At 33.3% G+C, this 21000-nt stretch overlaps 1 protein-coding gene across 1 annotated transcript; it reads left to right on the forward strand.

Annotated features, from left to right (window-relative positions):
• Positions 1 to 881: 881 nt before the first annotated feature.
• LOC115984868 (ankyrin-1-like) lies at positions 882 to 20690 on the forward strand. The gene is made up of 6 exons (XM_031107864.1): positions 882 to 1067; positions 9414 to 10350; positions 12411 to 13190; positions 16924 to 17465; positions 17893 to 18310; positions 20545 to 20690. Exons 1-6 carry the CDS (start codon positions 882 to 884, stop codon positions 20688 to 20690), a joined length of 3009 nt encoding a protein of 1002 aa, XP_030963724.1.
• The last annotated feature ends 310 nt before the right edge of the window (positions 20691 to 21000 follow it).

Raw genomic sequence — 21000 nt, forward strand, 5'->3', positions numbered from 1 at the left:
AGAGAGAGAGAGAGAGAGAGAGGCTTCAGATGGTTTGATCCATGAGAGATAAGAGGATTTAGAAAAAATAAAGAGATAGAAAGATAAGGATAAAATAATAATAAAAAATTGAAGAAATATTATTATTTAAATACAATATATTGTAAAATAAATTAATTGATGTGAGTATTTTTGAAAGGTGATTGTGTAAAATAGAAAAATAGGTTCTAATGCTTAAATAAACAAAAAAAAAAAAAAAAAAAATTATAAAGACTAATGCTAATACTCTTATTCCAATTTATAATTTTTTGGTAAATTCATCAATCTACATTATTAGTAAATTTTTCTAACAAACTAGCTCTTAGTAGCCGTTACTGCCCTAAAAATTAAACAAACAAACAAACAAACTTAACCAATTACGAGTCCAAATTTTCTGTCCCACTTTTCCTGCTCCACTCTATACTCTATCAATGAAAACATGCCACGTGTTCACCTAATTAATTAAATACTATCATTATTGACTTATTAATACTACCTTTATTAATTAATAGTAGTATTTAATTAATTAGGTGAACACATGGCATGTTTTCATTGGTGGAGTATAGAGTGGAGCAGGAAAAGTGAGACAGAAGATTTGGACTCACCAATTACTACAATTTAACAACTATTTTAATGATACACGTGACCAGCTCGTTCTCTTTAACATACACCGTGCTCCTTCAACAAAACGGTGCGTTGAGTTTAACGAAGCATTGCGTTCATAACGAACAGAACCAAAACGTGGCGTTTGATAATATTTTGTACGTGAAAGCTAGAGTGGCATGCATGTCATGCAGGAATTTGTGAATGAAGTCTTGAGACCATTGAGGTTGATGGAATAAAGGATGCCTTAGTAGTCATTAATGGTCTATCAAATGAGCAGCGCAAGAGGCTTACAATTAATAGCTGTGGAGCTTGTTGCCAACCCGTCTATTATCTCCATGGTTGAACCAACAACGGGTTTGGATACAAGAGCAGCTGCAATAACTGTTATGCGAGCTGTGAAGAATGTGGCTGGTACAGGAAGGACAATTGAATCATTTGATGAGGTTAAAAAAAAAAAAAAAAAAATTGTTAAGGTAAGTAAACTTGTAAAACCAGGAAGCTGTTACATTGTCCTAGGAATAGGATTTTTCTTAGTCTCAGAAATACATGCATTTGTACGGAGGAAATAAATAAAGGCCTAGGAGTTTTTTAGATTTGACTGAAATGGAGAAAATAAAGGCCTACTTCCCATGTATGAAACCCTAGTGTTGGATAATAAGCAACAGTTTTCTTGTTATCAAATCTAGAAGAGTTACTTATCTCATGCCTTTTTGGCTAATGCAGCTAATCTACGTATATAATAATAAATGCAATTGAGAGAAACTCAAATTAAAATTCTAAATTGAAGTTTCAATTTTATGCCATGTGTCTACATTTATGTGGGAATTACATCATAATTATCCTTTCAATTATTCAATTAGAATCTAAAATTGGAGTTCAATTTTGCTCCAAAGGGCTAAATGTATGTGGGTCATTTTCATTAAAACTACTTCTATATATGTATCAGGTCAAGTGAATTATTGTGCTAATTAAGTTTTTTCTTGATTTTGCTATTAAATGTGAAAACCAAAGAGGCTATTTTTACACCCGATGAAATCACTAATTTCACAAGAGACAAGGGGAGGGAGAGAGTCGCAAGGCATTGTGAAGGAGAGATTGAGGACCGCCACCATGTCTAACCATCTCCCACCTTCAACCCAGCCTCTTGCCACCAATATATACTACCTGAACTACTACCGGTACAGGTATCTTTAAACAATAAAAATTGGTATCATTTCAATTTCCTTCTCTAAATTGTATTTAGTTTTCAATTTCAATTCTCTTCTTCTTATTATTATTTCAATTTCATTCTCTAAATTGTATTTATTTATTTTTTTTTTATAATTCCTTTTGATTTTGGTTTCATTTTTTTCTTCTTCAAATTTTCATATCTACTGGTTTGGGTGTCAATGTTAAATTTATGGTTTGATAAATATTCCAAATTGGGTTGAGTATTGCACACCAACTATTTATTTTGTACTTTCTCAAAAAAAAAAAAAAAAAACTATTTATTTTGTATTGCCCTTTTCTTATTATAACTATGATTGTTGTTTGGAATGTAAAATTGTATGTTATTTTATTTTTCTATTTGTCTATAGGGCACAAGAACAAGGCAACCTATACATATAGCAGAACTCTTGAAAAGGTCTATTTTTACACTCTTTTGTACATGCAGATTTTTGTGTTTGGCAGCCAATTGCCAACTTAAAGCATCCATATTATTAAAATATAGGGAGGAGCAACACTAATGTGAAACAACGAAACAAGTTGGCCGCTTTGGATTTCGTTCATTGTTTTCTTAAAAAATTATGAATAGGATTCTATATGAAGTGTTGTTATATACAGTTATTTAACTGTTCAGCTTAATTTTTGCATTTTACTTTTTGCATTTAATTCCTAAACCACATTCCTCTCCAAAAAAAAAAAAAAAAAAATCTAAACCACATATTGTTAATTCAATTACATCAGTTGGATACATCTCATGGAATATCGGATCATTCTCCACTTATTTATTTGGGTGAATTGAAGTGTCCTCTATATGTTTGACTAAATGCTTGGTCATTAGGTCTTGCTTAAGATGTATTGATTTCATAGTGCTTATAGCCTCCTGTCCCACAATTTTTTTTTCCAAATTAACTTTCTTACTTGGTCATGTTGTGGGAAAAGTTCAATTAAGTCATATCATATGAAATATGAGGCTTTAGTCTCAATTATTTATCAAGTTCTCTAATGTTACTTCTTTTATAAATGCGTAGTAAGTGGTTAAATTTTAGGATTAAATAAAAAATGATAACTGTCATAAATAAAATTATTAAAAAAAAAAAAAAAAAAAAACACTACCAATTGAAAATGTTAGCCTTTTACCGTAAAAATAAAATAAAATGTATAGTTGTTAAATTTTAAATTTAAGCACTTTTTAACTTTTTGTTTCAGATTTTTAGTACATGGCTGAATTTTAGGATTAAAATACTACATTTTAAATAAAATTAAATAAATAAATAAATAAAAAACATCTACAAAAACAAATGTGGATCTTGGATGCTTTTCATTTAACAAAAATAAAAGAGGAAAAAAAATACTAACACAAAAAAATGGCAGCCTTTTATAATAACAAAAATAAATAAAAACGATTAAAATTTTGTACTTTGTTTTTTTATGGATGTGTAGTAAGTTGTTAAATGTTAGGATTAAAGATAAGTACTAATAACTAGCTTATGCGCGTGCTCAGAGACTCTTCTATATTTTTTTAGAAAAAGTTAATAATTTGCATCTATTATAATTTGGAATTATTACATTTTTCAATCACAAAAAAACCTAAGGGTGTCATAAAGATAGGCTCAGTTTATATGTTGTGTTTTGGATTATAGGCCTTTCTTCTGATACTGATGAAGTTATTCTAAAGGATGCTTTTGGACAATGTGGTGAGATAATTGAAGTTATTGTAGTAGATTACTTAGGTTTTGTAACTTATACTTTTAGGTTTAGATGACCTTAGATTTACTTGAGGGTATTATGTTATCATATTTGGCAATTAAAATTATATGTGACCACATTAGTGGGAGATCAAAAGGGTATGGGTCTGTACAATTCACTTCTAAAACTATGTGAACACAACTCTAAAAGAAATGGATGATCAGTTAAATTTACTGCGGCGTGATCAGAAATAGCTCTGTTAAGCGCCTAATGGATGACCACATATGTATGTACTTTTTTTTCCTTACAAAGAGCTCTGTTAAGCGCCTAATCTTAAATAAAAATAATGAGAATAACTAAACTTATGTTCAATCTCTTCAGGTGTTGGATGGCAGTGTCTGTTATGCACACAAGCGAGAAAATTAACAACTTGGATCTTGGGTACAGTCATTTTCTCTTTGCATGCACTTAACTAATCAGATAGAACAGTTATGAAAATCACAATTTCCTCTTATTCCATTGTCTAATTTTTGTTGTTTGTGCGTTTAATTCCTGATTTTTTTTTTTTTTTTTTGGAATAATCCTTAAGAGGTTGTTATTGTTGTACTAAAGTGTGAAACAACCTATACACAATTTGACAACATGGCCAACAGGTAATGCCTTAGGCCGTGTAATATCTAATATTATCATTTTTTTCATTGGCCCTTTCCTCTATAATAGTAAATTGAAAAATTGAATGAGTTTGCCCTTGTCTTCCTTAGCTCCCTCATCTTCTCAATTGGCAAAAGATAATGATTCTGCATTATTCACCTCAGTTTTAAATCTACACTTTTAAATTTAACTTTCTATTAAGCACTATTCACCTCAGTTTGGATGTTATACTTATTTCTCATTTTCTTCAATGTCCTTGCATTGAAGTAGTAATTATTGCTCCTTATTTTTCCCTATAATCTAGGTGCTTCTGAACTCTTTTTGGTCTAAATTTCTACACAGATCTGCCAATTAGGTATTTCAAGACTTCATTTGCATATTCTTCCTTTTTGGTCTAAATTTTTATAACTATTACATGAACCATGTGTGATATAGAAAATGCTTTGCCTGATTGTAGAGCTTGGGTGATTTAGATATTGTCAAAAAGGCAATTAAAAGGCTTGAGATGTTTGTTATGAGAACTAACAAACAATCCAAATACCATCTAGAGTCACAAAACTAACAAACCAAATAACACTGACCATAAAACATCTTTATGTTCTTTAAGTGTCAACTTAAGAATGAAAAATTCTGACGATAAGCCTAGGAAATTAAATTATGAGAATAAGCAAAAGTAAAAATAAAAATAGAATCACAATAGACTGTTTAGGTAGCACACTAGAAAGGTCTAATTACACTAGAATGAGGCCAGTAATAAACTTTTGAATTGTACTCCACATTACTTTTGACAATTTAACCTTCCATTATTGTATTGATAATTGCAATCGGGATAACTAATATTTTATCAATAACATAATTTAATGTGAATTGTTGCATTGTAGATCCAAAAGGTATCCCAAATGCCTAAAAGTTGTTGCGGATGGGACAAAGAGAAAGCTCATGGCGTTTAGGAAAAAAGAAAACATTAATGGGAATTTTTAGTTTAAATTATTTGGTTTATGACATTGTCTATAACTATTTTATGTGGTTTATTACATTGTCAAGAACTATTTTATGTATTTTATGATAACTTAATATTGAAAAGGTAAACTGAAAAATCAATATATTCATATTAGTTTAATGGATTTGTCACATGACCTATGAGCAAGGTTTTAGTAAGTTCAAGTTCACTAATAAGCTTGTGTAATATTTGATAGAGAGTGCATCCTTTATTACTAGTTTTGGTATACAAAACTTTGGCTAAAACAAAAAGACTTAGTTTATGCAGCACAACAAAGGTTCACTATTATACGCTTGAAAAAAATTGATGATTATTGAATTTTTTTTATGGGTGATTATTAAAGCTTAATTTTGCTCACCAGAGGCCTTAGATGTTGTCAACTAATTTTGATCATTTCACTTTCCTAACTTTTTTTTTATATTTTTTTACATACTGATTGTAAGTGAACTTGCGTAAATTGTATGACATATGTTCAAAATATTTTTCATTGCATACAAAAATTGATAGAAATTCAGTTGGATCTCAATTAGTTTAACCAACTAATAACCACTTATTTTTTTTACCCTATCCCTTCAACCTTGCCGTTTACAAAATTTAATTGTCTACATATTATTGGATGAAAATGGTCTTAGTCAATGGATTATGAAATTATAGAGAATGTTTAGGTCCTTTAGAGCATTCACAGAAGTGGAGCTAAAAATTTAGCTTTTTAACTCCACCAAAAGTTACTTTATCTATTTTACTTACATGCATGTTGCAGTAGTGAATCTATTTTAGCTTTTAACACAATAAAATAATATAAATATCACAATAAAATAATATATCCACTACAATAAAATAATATACCCTATACAATAAACAACAATCACAACCACCTTCAACCGCCACCGTTACCGCCGCTGCCATTGCCACTGCCACCACCGCCGCCGCCACCACTAATTCATCAAAAAAAAAAAAAAATTTCATTGACCTAACAACACACCATTTTTCACCACAAAATAACACCATAAATGATGACACAAACCTAGAAATTAAGCCAAAATAACGAACACCCAAATGAAAAAATTCACTAATTCATCCAAAAAAATAAAAAAAAAGATGAAAAAATTCACTAACCTGAAGTGGATTGGCTGGGACAGCGAGGTCTGGGCCGGTTTGAGAGAGATGGGCGGTTGGGACGGCTCGGTCTGAGGTGATCGGCGGTTGGGACAGCGGTGGGTCGAGCTCCGACTGGGACGGCGTCGGTCAGCTTGAGAGATGGTGAGATGGTGAGAGTGAACTTGAGAGTTTCAGAGAGGTGAAAGCTTGAGAGAAATTTCTCAAATGGGAGCTTGAGAGTGATGAGAGAGAGGACAATGAGATGAAGAATAAAAGAATGAAAAAAAAATAAACAACCCAGTATTATTTTAATCCGGAGGGCTGAATAATTTTTTTTTTTTTAGATGACTGCTACAGTGCACATCTATAAATAGATGTGCACTGTAGTAGTTTAGCTAAAAATTATTGCTATACCTTCATTGCTGCGTGGCCCTTTTTGGTATTTTGGTGGAGCTAAAATAGCATTATAGCTATTTAGCTACATTGCTACTAATGCTCTTAGGATGTCAACCGATTAATAGCTAAAAAAAGGTAAAATAATAATTAAATTTTATGTACGAATTTAATCTTTTGAAGGATTGAGAAGAATTATCAAAGAAACAAGATAATGAAATTACACTATTCTTTTCATTATGCCAATTATTTGTCATGGTCTTTGTTAAAGGTGATTTATGATGAGGTTCAAATTATCTTTCTGAATTTAAAGCTTCCACTTTTTCTAGGAGGTCCAAAAAACCTATCATTTTTTCTTTCTACTGTAATGGATCTTTCAATATTTTATAAAGATTCTAATTTTTTATTAATTATGTCTAAAAAACTATTATTGTGTCTATTAATCTGTCGGTTGGTTGTGTCTTCTATTAATGTACTCCAATTATTTGTGCTATTATTATAGTTATAATTATAATTATCCATATCATTATCATAATAAGAATTTGTTTCATAATCTATATTACTATTTAACTAATCATTGTCTATGTCTCTTATGCTATAACCTTTATCATAATCTATATTATTATAGTCCATATTTTAAGTTAGTGTGTGCCTAACCTAAGTGTGAACAAACAAATAGATGATGAGCAGATAAACATATTTATTTTATTTTCAAGCAATTAATAATTACTGACATATTTAAATAGTAATTAAATAATATTAATTAAAATTTTTTATTTAAAATCTATTTTTTATTTTTATATATTACATGATTTAATAAATTAATGAATTAGTTAATATAATATGTGGGGATCGTTCGATTGATGGGCCCCTAGGGTTCAGAATGGGGTCAGGACTGTTGGGCCAGCGGCCCATCAGAGATCGTATATTCGTCCGAGGATACCCTGGTCCCGGCATAACTCGTCCGAGGACGATCGTTTCCGAGGACGATCAAGACGTGGGCTCCTTGCGATCAGAGCTCCGAATTCGGCCATCTCAAAGGGTAGAGTAGCCGACTAAAAGTGAAAGAGATAAGGCAAACAAATATCTGAAGCTACAGCTACCTCCGCATTAATGACCTCTCAACCAACTCTCTGGCCGCATTAATGTGGAGGTGATACCTGAACAGTGGGAAGGCAGCCTTACAGCTGCCCGTAGGAAGTTCCAGGAGGTGCCAGATGGGACAGAAAGAAATCCTCCGAACCCAACCTACACGTGTGCGGCAAGGATGAAGCGCAAAGGAAAGTATATAAACTAAAAGAAGAACCTGAAACGGGGGATCGGGAAAGAAAGGAGAAAAAGAGAAGGACGAAGAAACAGAGAAAAACAAGAGAGAAGAAAGTAAGAAAGGAAGGTGGTAGTATTCACAGAAGAAAATTATTTGTGAGACCGACCTTGTACTTGAAACAGATTTAAGGGAAATCTTGGAGGGAAGTACTATAGTTAACCTAGTTCTTTACACCCACGCTCTAAAAATTGTATTGTCTGGGCCTTTTACGTGTGAACCCAATGCTATTAGGTTCGTCACCAAATCGTGTCCTTACATAATATATATCAAATTATTAATTAGTGTAATAACTTATAATAATTGATAAAGTAAAAGTTTATATTAAAAATAATAATTTAATTTGAGTGGGTGTATATTAGTCGTGGCCCTTGCAGGTGGGTTAGGAAGTTTGTAGCTGTGTTGGTGGGGACCTAAAATTGTTTTCTACTTTTTTAGATTATAAAATATTATATACTCAATAACTGCATTGTGTCTGTGCAGTGCTAAGTTCTGTCATTTTTAACAAGTGTCAAAATTTGTACGGTATGCTGTGTCACTATACAGTCGCATCAGTGCCGTGGATTGTGAGCAGGTTGTGCAAGTGTGAGAGCAAACTCAGCGTGTTATCCTTGTCCCTCTCAGCGTGTTAAGCTTGTCCTGTTAATCAAGTAGATTAAAAAATATAACTTAAAATGAATGACTGATGGGGAAAAGATCAAGAATTAAGACTCAGCATGTTGTCCTTGGCTTTTTTTTTGGTCTCAAAGTCAGAGAGGAAGGTTAGGGAGAAAGGAGATAAGAATAGCTAACATGGGGCCATTGGATTGGATCATTAGAGATTGCATGGAGATAATGTTTAAGAATAATTTAATTTATTTTCAAAAAAAAGAATAATTTAATTTAAAAGGAAACATTCTGGGTCTTTCAAGTTTCTACCATTCTCTATTTTTCACGCTCTCTTTTTCAAGTTTCATCTCTCTCTCTCTCTCAAATCCCTAGCTCGTGCCTCTGTCTTCCTGTCGCCGTAGCCCTCCTTCTCTCAAATTACTGGCCCTAGACTTGCTTCTTTGTAAAGCCGCCTCTAATCTGCTTTGATCTTGTGCGATTTGATGGTCGATGTACTGATTGTGATGCATGCAGTGATGTTCGGAACTGGGAGGAGGAGTGGTGGTGGTGCATTTTGGTGATTATTTATTTTCTTTCTCTCTTTCTTTCAATCTTAGATCTGGGTCTCATCTTTCTCTCTCTTTCATCTCAGATTCGAATCTCATCTTTCTCTCCCTTTCATCTCAGATCCGAATCTCATCTCTTCTTTCGGTTTTAGATTTGGGTTTGTAGTGTTTTGGTGCTATTTGGTTTCAATCTCAGATTTGGGTTTGTGGTATTTTTGGTGTTATTTGATTTCACTAGTTTTGGATTGTGGTTGTGACTTGGAGCAGTGTTCTTTAGGTTTGGGTTTTATTTCTGCTGTGTTGTTCTTCAAACCTGAAATCACCCGACGACTCCGACCGCTCAACCATTGCTGAAATGAACACACAACATAATGATGTTTGGGACCTTCCTCTCATCCTAGAAAAGTTGCGAGATACAGAATGTTCTCTTCTCCGTGAAACAAGATTCTTCGACTCAAACACACTTCTTCATGTTGCAGCAAGCTTAGGCCATGATCAGATTGTAGAAGCGATCCTCTCGAAACAACAGTGCCAAGAACTTTTAACGGCAAAGAACTCCACTGGCGACCTTCCTCTTCATGTAGCTGTGAATGCTAGGCATCTGCCTATAGTTCAGCAGTTGCTCAAGTCGTCTTACCAGTGCCAAGAACTTTTAACGGCAAAGAACTCCAGTGGCGACCTTCCTCTTCATGTAGCTGTGAATGCTGGGCATCTGCCTATAGTTCGACTGTTGCTCAAGTCGTCTGACCAGTGCGAAGAACTTTTAACGGCAAAGAACTCCAGTGGCGACCTTCCTCTTCATGTAGCTGTGAATGCTGAGGATCTGCCTATGGTTCAACTGTTGCTCATGTCGTCTGACCGGCGCCAAGAACTTTTAACGGCAAAGAACTCCAATGGCGACCTTCCTCTTCATCTAGCTGTGAATGCTAGGCATCAGTATATGGTTGAACAGTTGCTCAAGTCTTCTGACCAGTGCCAAGAACTTTTAACGGCAAAGAACTCCAATGGCGACCTTCCTCTTCATCTAGCTGTGAATGTTGGGCATCTGCATATAGTTCAACAGTTGGTCAAGTCGTCTTACCAGTGCCAAGAACTCTTAATGGCACAAAACTCCAATGTCGACGTGGCTTGTAAACTACTAAGTGCCCGTTTGGTTCCACTTTTTCAGTCCAAAACGGGCGTTTTCAAAAAAGCTAAGCCCATATTTGCGTTTGGTAAGTTCAAAACGTAACTTTTTTTTATAAAAGTTGCGTTTTGAACTTTTAGAAAAACTGAAGAGAAAACGCGGAACAAAAATGGACCCTCAGCAGTCCATAAATCAAAACGAGCTGTGCGCGTTTTGTTATATTACCGTTGCAATATTAAAAATACCGAAATACCCATCACTTAGTTCTTCCTCTTCGTCTTCCTCTGCTTCTTCACCGGTCTATCCCCACACTCAACAAAACCCATTTCAACCTTTCATATTCCGAACACAGAATCAACAAAACCAAACCAAAAATAACTCAAAATCAACACAAAAACAACTTAAAATTAACTCAAATCCCATCGGAAAACCCATACCAAACCCAACTCAAAATCAACCCAAAATCCATAGAAAAAAAAAAACCCAAAATCCCAAAATCCTTATGTTTCAATCATCTTCATCTTCATCATCATCATCATCATCATCTTCTTCTTCTCTGGAGTGTGAAAAAAAAAAAAGAATAAAGAAGGAAAGACAAAATAAGGAAATAAAGAAAAAGGACGAAAAAAGAGATGCAGAGATGCAGAGACTTCATCATCATCATCATCATCATCTTCTTCATCATCATCATTAGCTTCGAAGTGTCAAAAAAAAAAAAAAAGAGATGCAGAGAACGTTGAGCCAGCTTGAGGAATGAGAGAGGGGTTTGATCAAAGTGGAACATTCTGGAGTGGTGTGGAGTGTAAAGTGGAAAGGAAAAGTAAGGAAATAAATAATAAAAAAAAGGTAGGGGCACGTGTGTGGAGGAAGTGGCAGGGAAAGGGAGGAAAAAAGAAAATAAAGAAAAAAAATGAAGGGTATGCGTGTGGATGAGAAAAAAAGGGAAAAAAAAGAAGAAAATATGGATAAAAAAATAAAATAAAATAAGGGAAACATAAAATAAAGAATAAGAAATTAAAATTGAGAAAAATTTTTACAATATTTTTACAATATTTTCACAATAAATCTTAAGTGATATGTTATTATTAGTTAATATTGGTGAGAAAAAAAATAATTTGTTTAGAAATTGAAAAAAATAATTATAATAGTACATTCAAATTAAAATCAGTATAAATTATCACAATACTTTCACAATAAATCTTAAGTGGTAGGTTATTATTAGCTAATATTGGTGAGAAAAAAAATAATTTCACAATATTGATTTAAGTATAAAATAAACTCTCTTATATACATTGTCCTTTTTGGTAATTTATCTTTCAAACTACCACTTTTATAAGTGTTAGCCAAACACTCAACTTTTTTAAAAAGCACTTTTTAACAGTTTTTACCAAACACTCAGCTTTTTGAAAAAACACTTTTTCATTATGCACTTTTTGAAAACTCCACTTTTTCATTATGCACTTTTTCAAAAAGCTGAACCAAACTCACCCTAAAGGAGAAAAATAAAGAGGGGATAACTCCTCTGGACCTGGCCTTGATTAAAAAAAAGACACTTTTGGAATACAAGTACCATCAGGTGGCCGAGTTTTTAATTGAGACAGGTCGCAAAGCTGAAAATGGGGAGCTTATGGAATTCGAGTCTGAATCTTGTAAGTCACCACCCGGATATAAGGCTTGTTTGGCTCTGTTATTTAAATAATAATTTTTAGTATTAAACGTCACAATATATATTTTTACAACACTTTTTTATTTATACGAATTTTCACAACACTTAAATAACGATACTAGAAATTTTTTATCAAACGGCCAAGCACGCTGATATTTTTGGTTTTTAATTTGCAAAATGGACATAATTTCCTACTTCACTTAGCCAAACACTAATTTTTTTTTCAATTTCAATGTCTTTTATTAATTATATACTGGGTAAACTTTATGATCAGGTTATCTTATTTTGTTAGTTGAATGAATGGTATGTGCAATGCAATGAAATTTCAATCTCTTGATTACAGGAAGAATTTTACCTTTCATTTAATTTACATGTAATTTCGATAGAAATACAATAAAAAAATTCATATAATAAAATCTAAATCTACAAAAAGACTAAAAAAAATGAATTAATGAAATGTTGCTTGGTTTTAATGGTTCCAGATGCTCCTCCAGCACCAAAGGGTGCGGGAATGGCTCATAGTGACGCTAAAATGAGGAATGCTTCCATTAACTCAATCAAATCTAAGCTGGAGAGATGTCCCCAGAAGTCAGAAGACAAAGTTACAAGTATGGATCCTAAATTGTATAAGGCTGTAAAGAGTAAGAATATTGATTTCATCAAAAATAAAGCTGAAGATATGGAACATCCTGCTCTCTCGGACAAAACCCCCGAATTAAATACAATCCTTCATCTTGCTGCTGCAAGCTCAGACAATAAACAATTTGTAGAAGAAATCCTAGAAATCGAACTATGCGGACAATTTGTCACGGAAAAGAACTCCAATGGCGACCTTCCTCTTCATGTAGCTGCAAGTGCTGGGAATATGCAAATGGTGGAACTCTTAGCTGCAAGTGTACCACTAATAAAAGAGAAAAATATGGAGGGGAATACTCCTTTGCACCTAGCCTTGATAAAAAAATTCCAAGTGGGTGCTAATTTGGCTTTGAAAGCCGAGTACAATAAGGTGGCCAAGTTCTTGGTTGAGAAATGTCCAGAGGTGTCCTTTTATCCAAATAGGGAACGCAAGTCTCCTCTCTATTTGGCGGCAGAAGGAGGAGATGAAGAGCTCATGAGGCACATGATAACTACCAATTGCCTGCCATATGGCAAATCAATTGTTCACGCTGCCATTTATTATCTCATGACAACTACCAACCTGCCATATGGCAAATCAATTGCTCACGCTGCCATTTATGGTTCCTTTACTGCGAGAAAAAAAGGTAATTTTCAATTTCAGGGTATCTCAATTGTCAAATCACTTACTTCTGTTTTCCTTTCCCCTTCATTGTGTCTCCTACAAGTAAACATTGATCAGGTCATCTGGGTGTGAACATTTATGGTTCCTATACAAATGGGAAAATAGGTAATTATCAATTTTACGGTATGTCAATACACATACTTCCTTTTCTTTTACCCTTCAATGTGTTTCAATACATATACAAGTAAACATTGATTAAGTACTATTTGCATGTGGTTCCTAGCTATACGCCCATACCATGAGGAAAATCTGTAATTTTCAATTTCAGGGTATCTTATTACACATCTGTAATTTTCAATTTCAGGGTATCTTATTACACATTTTGTTAATGGATGTCCTTAGCGCATTAGTTAATGAGTTATTTTAAAAAATATATATTATTACTTTCATGGAAGTTATAAAAGATTGTGAAAAAAAAAACTAGTTGATTTTTTATTTTCCCATAGCAAGTTTCTAAAAATGTTTCTTAAATCAATGCCTTTAGTTTACATTAATTTTTTCCTTATTTTTTTAACCCACTATACACACTATTTGTGGTTCCTATATCATGAGGAAAATACGTCATTTTCAATTTCAAGATGTCTCACTACACATCTTTTTTATTTTCCCTTCATTGTGTTTCAATACATATGGTCACATACAAGTGAACATTGACTAGATCATTTGTGTGGGTTTTTATTGGGCTTACCTTGTGCGATGCACCCTTGTGTGGGATCCCTAATCCTCCCTATCCCTGCTCTAATTGTGAAAGGGACATTAAATGCTTAAGCCTGAGGGTTTGAACCCAATTATGTTATATTGATTCCCCATCTCCTTAATTTATTTATTTATTTTTCCATATATATGATATTTTCACGCATACGTGTATATCTAACGATCTCCCTCTTACTTGTAAGTCATAAAAAATTATAGGACCATAACTTATTACACAAACTTTTCCATAACTCTATTATGTGGTTGGCTATAAGCGGTGGAAATTTTTTTTCCTACGTATAAAAGTGACAGAGAGCTAGTCATATGTTGTGGTATTAGAATTATTAGTCATTGCCTCTTAATGGGCCTTGAGACCCCCCCCCCCCCTTTATGGGCCCTAAAAATCTCTTCCTCCAAACCATGAAGGAATGTTGTTTTAGTTAATATATTCAATGTTACTAATTTTGTTTTGATCCAGCTAGAATAGTCAAAATATCTTGTATCAACATGCAATCTAGTACAGTAATACCACTCGTACCACTTCAAATCAAATTCTAGCCAATTTTGGAAAATTTTAGCCGATAACAGATTTTGACTCAAAAAAAAAAAAAAAAAAAAATCCACCTCCTTCTTTTGGTTTCGGTCCACTGCCTCTCCTTTATTATTTGGAGTAATTCTTAACGGTACTCCTGGAGTACAAAGAACGGTACTCCTTCCTCTCACATTCAGAGTAAGGTCCACTCATTAAATTTTGTTGGAGATATTACACAAAGTAATAATGGAAGAACAAGATTAATATAAAAGATAAACAGAAAATAGATAACTTGGAGGTACTATATCGTTTTCCTTAAACAATATTTACCTCCTACATTTTTATTGCTAAAGGATTATTGCAAATTTATCTCTAGGATACAACCAAGATATTGGGTTCTACGGATAGCAATTCTAGAGAATGACCATAGGATTTTTTGTGTTTCTTGTGTTGCACCTTTTGAACATAAGCCTCTATTTATACCTATAAAGTTATGTTTCATGAAAAGGCATGTATGGAGAGTTACTTATTTTTCAAGTGAACATAAGCCTCTATTTATACCCATAGGATTATGTTTCATGAAAAGACACATATAGAAAGTTAGTTATTTTTTAATAAAACGGTTAACAAAGATTAAAACCTCTTCAACCTTTTTGAACAGTCACGAGAAAATTCTGCAGGAAATTTCATAGAGTTTAGATTTTCGAATTTTTATTTAGAAAATTCCAAAACTTGAATTTTCACTTTATGAAATCATATTCTCCAAACTCAAACATCATTATTACAACCTATCCTTATTTATACCTATATATACAACAAATTCATGGTAGAGTTTATCATAAATGTGAGATGAAAGAATACCATTTTTTTGTACTCCAAGAGTATCTAAAAATTTTCCTATTATTTGTTTGTCAACGTGTTGTATTGTACTCTTCCTTGAATGCTCTGTCCTCCACTTGTATTTTAACTTATAATTTTTTTTTCTTTGTTTTGTTTTTGTGAGCCCCACGTAATTCTCCTTCCTTCGACGCTCTTTTGTTTTGTCCACTTGTGTTTTAAAATTAAAATTTTTTCTTTGCATTTTTTTGTTTTTGTGAGCCCCACGTAACCTACAATAAAAAGGAAAGCTTTCGGCCTCTTAAAACTTTTTCAATGTTTCATATTCAAAAAAAAAAAGAAAGAAAAAAAAACCCTCTTTCAATGTTTCACCATCACTTACTCACATTAAGATCTAGATTTGTCTTTTATTTAGTTATTATTATTAATCTTATTATATTCTACAAATAGTTGAACCGATACTTGTTATTATTATTGAACTGATGTTTGGGCTTAAAGAAATATGTACTTATAACTTTAAAATCCTTAATGATTTATTTTATGAGTTATTTTTATATGAATACTATATATATATATATATATATATAAATAATAGCTGCAACCTCGAAATAGAACGTTGAAATAGGCTAATAAAGAAACATTCTATTCCAATAAACAAACCAAAATGAGTTCGAAGTGTTATTCAAAACATTGAGTATATTTGAGAATGGTGAAAAAGAAAATCACCGATCCATTTTGGTAGGCCGTTTCACCCATTAAACTATTTATGAAAGAATAATGAGGGAGTTAAAAGAGGAGAAACAAAAATCCATTGACTAGTGTAGGAACTGGGGTTAAAGTTACAATATTGGGCAATGGGCACATGGGCTTTCAAGTTACCAGCCAACGGAATCTAAATCATACTGGAGACGGTTTTGATTTAGCTAAGGAAATAAAACATTTTAGAGTGCGTTTGGATTGGGCGTTTTCTGCCCAATCCTGCGTTTGCATTTTTCCATTTTGCTTTTTTTTTTTTTTTTTTTTTTTTTTTTTTTTTTTCACGCGTTTTGGGTGTTGCGGCTACTGTTCAATGAACAGTAGCTGCAAACTTTGACTTTTCAAAATTTTTTGGACCAATCACAGCACATCGTGTACTGTTCACGGACCCACAAATTTCACTTTTCAGTAACTTTTTCATTAAAAATGGGTCCCACGATACTATTCACACATTTAAAAATTATTTCGCTACAGTGTTTTTCAGTTTTCAGTTTCAGTTTTCAGTTTTCAGCTGTATCCAAACGCACCCTTAGTATCGATTAATGTGAGTGTACAGTTTTGGGATTATTGCTAAATTTTATATATATATATACACACACTACAGCCCCTGTTTCTTATTATTCATTATCTTGATCAGTTTTTTTTTTTTTTTTTTTCCTTGGATTAAGATTAATATGTTGACATTCTAAAAAATAAAAATAAAAAATTGAAGAAAAAACTTAAGTGACGACGAGGCCCGGTAGAAAGTGGGAATTGAATAAAAAATTAACCAATTTATCATGGAAAGATATATTCAGGGGGAGTACAATTGTCTCATCTTCCTAGCTCATTGTTGACTGATTATATCGTATTTCAATTGTTATTGTTTGTGTTCCAGATATGTTAGATACTGTTTTGGAAAGCCTGCCAAATGATATCCTCACAGTGAAAGACGATGAAGGGATGACTCCTCTTACCTATGCAGCATCAATAGGTTATCTTAGTGGTATTAAAAGCTTACTAAGAAAAACTACAATACCTTGTGTATATGGGGAACATTCGCGCTATTATCCCATTCATATAGCAACCAAGAAAGGTCATATTAAGGTAGTTAAAATGTTTCTTGATGAATATCCAGATATGATTGAGTTACTCACTGACGAGGGTCAAAACATGTTGCACGTAGCTGCTATGTATGGGAAAGCCAAAGTGTTAGCTTATATGCTAAAAAGGCATGATCTTAAAGTTGAAATGCTTATCAATAATAAAGACCAAAATGGAAACACCCCTTTACATTTGGCCGCCATGAGATGGCATCCTATGGTTGTTAGCATGTTGACATGGGACAAAAGAGTTGATTTAAAGGCTTTGAATAATGAAGGTGAGAGAGCGCTTGACATTGCATTGAACTACAGTGGGGAGAATCCCTCATTTCGAGAGGTATGTGAACATTAAAAGCCTGATACAATTGAAAATCCTGTCAATTGATTTAAACCCCCCTTTTGTAGTAGAAAGTTTTGTTCCAAACAATATATATATCATAGTTATATATGATCTCACCACTAGAATTAATCCAAATGTACCTTTGTTATATATATATGGTAATAATTTTTTGTTTAATTAATATTTTGAAATTCTACAGTTAAATTACAATTTTAAATTTCTTCTTCTTTTTTCTATGATCATCTTAATATTTTGTGTGTAGCATGGATAGTCTATTCTACGATTCATGCTTGCGTGCATTGAGAGATTTTTTTTTTTTTTTTTTTTTTTTTTTAATATAAATCATTTTTAGAGGAATTTCTCTAAAAAAGGTCATGACAAAATTAACAAGGTCATGACAAAATTTCTCTCATTTTCCATGCAGCGATTGACATGGGAAGCCTTGAGATATGTCAGTGGCCCACGAGCTTCTCCTCGATGCGTTAGTGGGGAGAACCCGCAATGTTCAAAGTTTGGGATGACTCTAAGCACAGACAAATACAAGGACAGGACTGGGACTCTCTTATTGGTCGCAACCCTTGTGGCCACTGTAGCTTTTGCTGCGGCTTTCACCATGCCAGGTGGCTACAAGGAGTCTGGAGGTATGGCAAAATTCCTAGAAAAGCCCATGTTCCTCGTATTTGTAATTAGCAACTCCATAGCTATGTATAGTGCCCTTACTGCTGTTGTTACTCTCATTTGGGCCCATTTAGATGATTTGAACCTTTTCATTGCTGCCTATCAGTTCAGTGTGCCATTTTTGGGACTAGCTATAACAATGGTCTCCTTAGCATTCATGGCAGGTAATTACCTAGTATTGAGAGACCACAATTGGCTTGCCTATCTAGTTTTGAGCATTGGCTCATTTTTCCTCTTCACTCTCTCGATCATATTTTTTCCACTTTGTTTACCAAATTCCTCACCCCATCCTATCATTCGTTACATCCAACGCTACCCATTTCACCTTCTGATTAAGTTTACTGGGTGTGACACTGATGATAGGGAAGAAGAGTAGTCTCCTCTACATATGTTGTCTTGATACGGACCTTGCATTGGACATGCATGCAGAGATGGAGAACATTAATTTATGTTAAGTTGGTCGTTAGTTTAGTCTGTTTAAATTTGCAGAAACTCTTCAAATAAAAATGTTCAAATATCATGTCTAAGGAGGTTGGGTTTCCTCGAAAAGCCCAGTATTGTATTTATCTTGAAATTCTGTTGTTGCTCTTATATACAACTATGGTGTATTTAGTCTGCCATTGTCATACTGTTTGGCACATTGATATGACGTATGTTTTGGTTACAAATGTTAAGGACTCACTATATTAACAACTCTATAGATGTTGTACGTTATGGTTACTGTAAGGAAATTTAGAATCTTGGTTGAAACTACATCAATATTAATCAACTTGTTACATTAATCAGTTATATGTACTCAGAATGATTTTTAGGTTAATTCTCACGAAGCAACTGCCATATGAAAAATAATAAACAACCAAACAAATAATACAACATATGGTGATGCAGGAAAAACCAATGGAAAAACTATTCCAAAATAAAAACAATTGTGAGGGCTTAATCACCAACCCCAAAGCAAAACAAATCCACTATATAAAATTGAAGTTTATAAATAGAACAATCATTTTCTAATTTACTACCTCATATAGAATTGTGTGTGCGAACTCTATTGAACCCAGTCACAACTCCAGGTACCTACTTGAAGATTTTCTCAATAGCAGCAGTACTGGGATAAAGGCTTTCTGTGGCTTCTTTTGATATCACCAACAAGATGTGACTTGAAGAATATTTCTGCTGAACTCATGGGTCACTTGATGGAGGCTAAGATCTTCTCCAGGAAAAGTTTAGAGTTTTTGCCTCTACAATCTTCCTATTTTTTGTGCTCAATGAGCCTTTATATAGGCTCTTTATTAGGTTTATTAGAAAATCACAAGTACAACTGATATAATAGAAAATATTCGGAATCTGAAATCATCGATCGATTGTGGAGGAGTATAGAAGGTGTTGCTGTCTTTGCCTTGGACTTACAGAAAAAAAGCTCCATAACAAAATCAACAATAGGGAAGTTACAAAATTTAGCCTAATCTACCAATTTTACCAAAATAAAAAAAGCCCAACCCTTACAAATTTTTGAAACCAAACTATTTTGTGAATTTAAATTTTCAATCCTTCCATTAAATTCCCAAAAAACAAAAAAGAAAAAAAGAGAGAGAGAGATGCTAAACTGCGGTACAACCTGACGACAGATTGAGCATACTTGTCACGCCCCAAACCCAAAATGGTTCAAAGCATGCAAAACAAACCTTCAAGAGAAATTGTAAGAGACTTTTGTTTTCTTCTTTTTATATGATAAAATAAATAAACATATTGATCTCTCCACAATATAAGTCAAAACTCTATAACACATATACAAATAATATGAACTACAAATCATGTGCCTCCAAAATTTACACAAATATTCCAAACAACAAACGATTTAACATAAAACTCCATTATTCTAAAAAATATGTAACTCCAACATAATTCTTGGGCTAACAAGACTCAAGAGAGCCCAACTTCTAATAGAATTAACTACTACTTCCTTAAAAACAACCAAATCGAATCACCAACCAATAATAATGTTAGTCTCCCAATTCAACATAAAACATCAATCACCTCCAATAAGATAAGTTCCATTCCCAAGGTGTAGCTAATTTATCTGTAAAACTGTTGGAGAGTGGAATGAGCTAAAACCTAGTAAATAGCATAATTAATAGGGGTGGGGGAAATGCAAGTATAATAATAATAAGCATCTTACAAAACATGTTATACTTTGGAAATTTCAATTTGCTTTCTAACAAATCTATTTTAGTAATGGCATGACAAAAATGCTTGAAACAACATAACACAAAGCTTCTTCAAAATATCTCAATGTGAAACAACATAAGTATATATTTATCAAAATATCTCAATATGAAACTACATACTATGCCTACGGGTATATCAGTGGTTCCTTTGTCACTATTCACTTCAACTGTAGATCGAGGCCTTGAGCTAGTAGCTGAAGATTCAGCAAGCTCAGGTTGGTTAAACACGCTGAAATCCTCTTCGGGAATAGTAGAAACTGGATCTCAGGCGGTTTCTTCTCGCTCCTCCTCTGACGGAATAACCTCTTCCTCGGCTTGAAGAATTTCAGGTACGTTGATTTGAACTAGTTGAGGATCCTTAGTCTTAATCATGTACTTGGGTGGCTGGAAACTGAAGGAGATAGGAGTGTACCCGAGGACAATGTGGACAGCTCATAACTGGTCGTCCTTGTGCAAGAAGATCCTAGACTTCAGAATTTTGTTCACTAAATTAAGGTTCGGGGTAGTGAATAGCTTGTCTACAGCAAAAGAAAAGAGAAGTCAAGAGTGAGTAAAAGGCTAGAAGATAAATAATAAATAAATGGACGATCAGAAAGTCCTTGTCCATGCCCTTGTTGGATTCAGGAAGG

This window comes from Quercus lobata, chromosome 4 (assembly GCF_001633185.2).
Source record: "Quercus lobata isolate SW786 chromosome 4, ValleyOak3.0 Primary Assembly, whole genome shotgun sequence".
Taxonomy (NCBI): domain Eukaryota; kingdom Viridiplantae; phylum Streptophyta; class Magnoliopsida; order Fagales; family Fagaceae; genus Quercus; species Quercus lobata.

What these genes read in the sequence shown, in the direction of transcription:
- LOC115984868 (XM_031107864.1), top strand. Translation starts at nt 882, where the DNA reads ATGGTCTATCAAATGAGCAGCGCAAGAGGCTTACAATTAATAGCTGTG. An exon ending in CTTTACTGCGAGAAAAAAAG is followed by an intron (nt 13,191 to 16,923) that starts GTAATTTTCAAT and finishes TTTGTGTTCCAG; the next exon opens with ATATGTTAGATACTGTTTTG. An exon ending in CTCCTTAGCATTCATGGCAG is followed by an intron (nt 18,311 to 20,544) that starts GTAATTACCTAG and finishes CTTCAACTGTAG; the next exon opens with ATCGAGGCCTTGAGCTAGTA.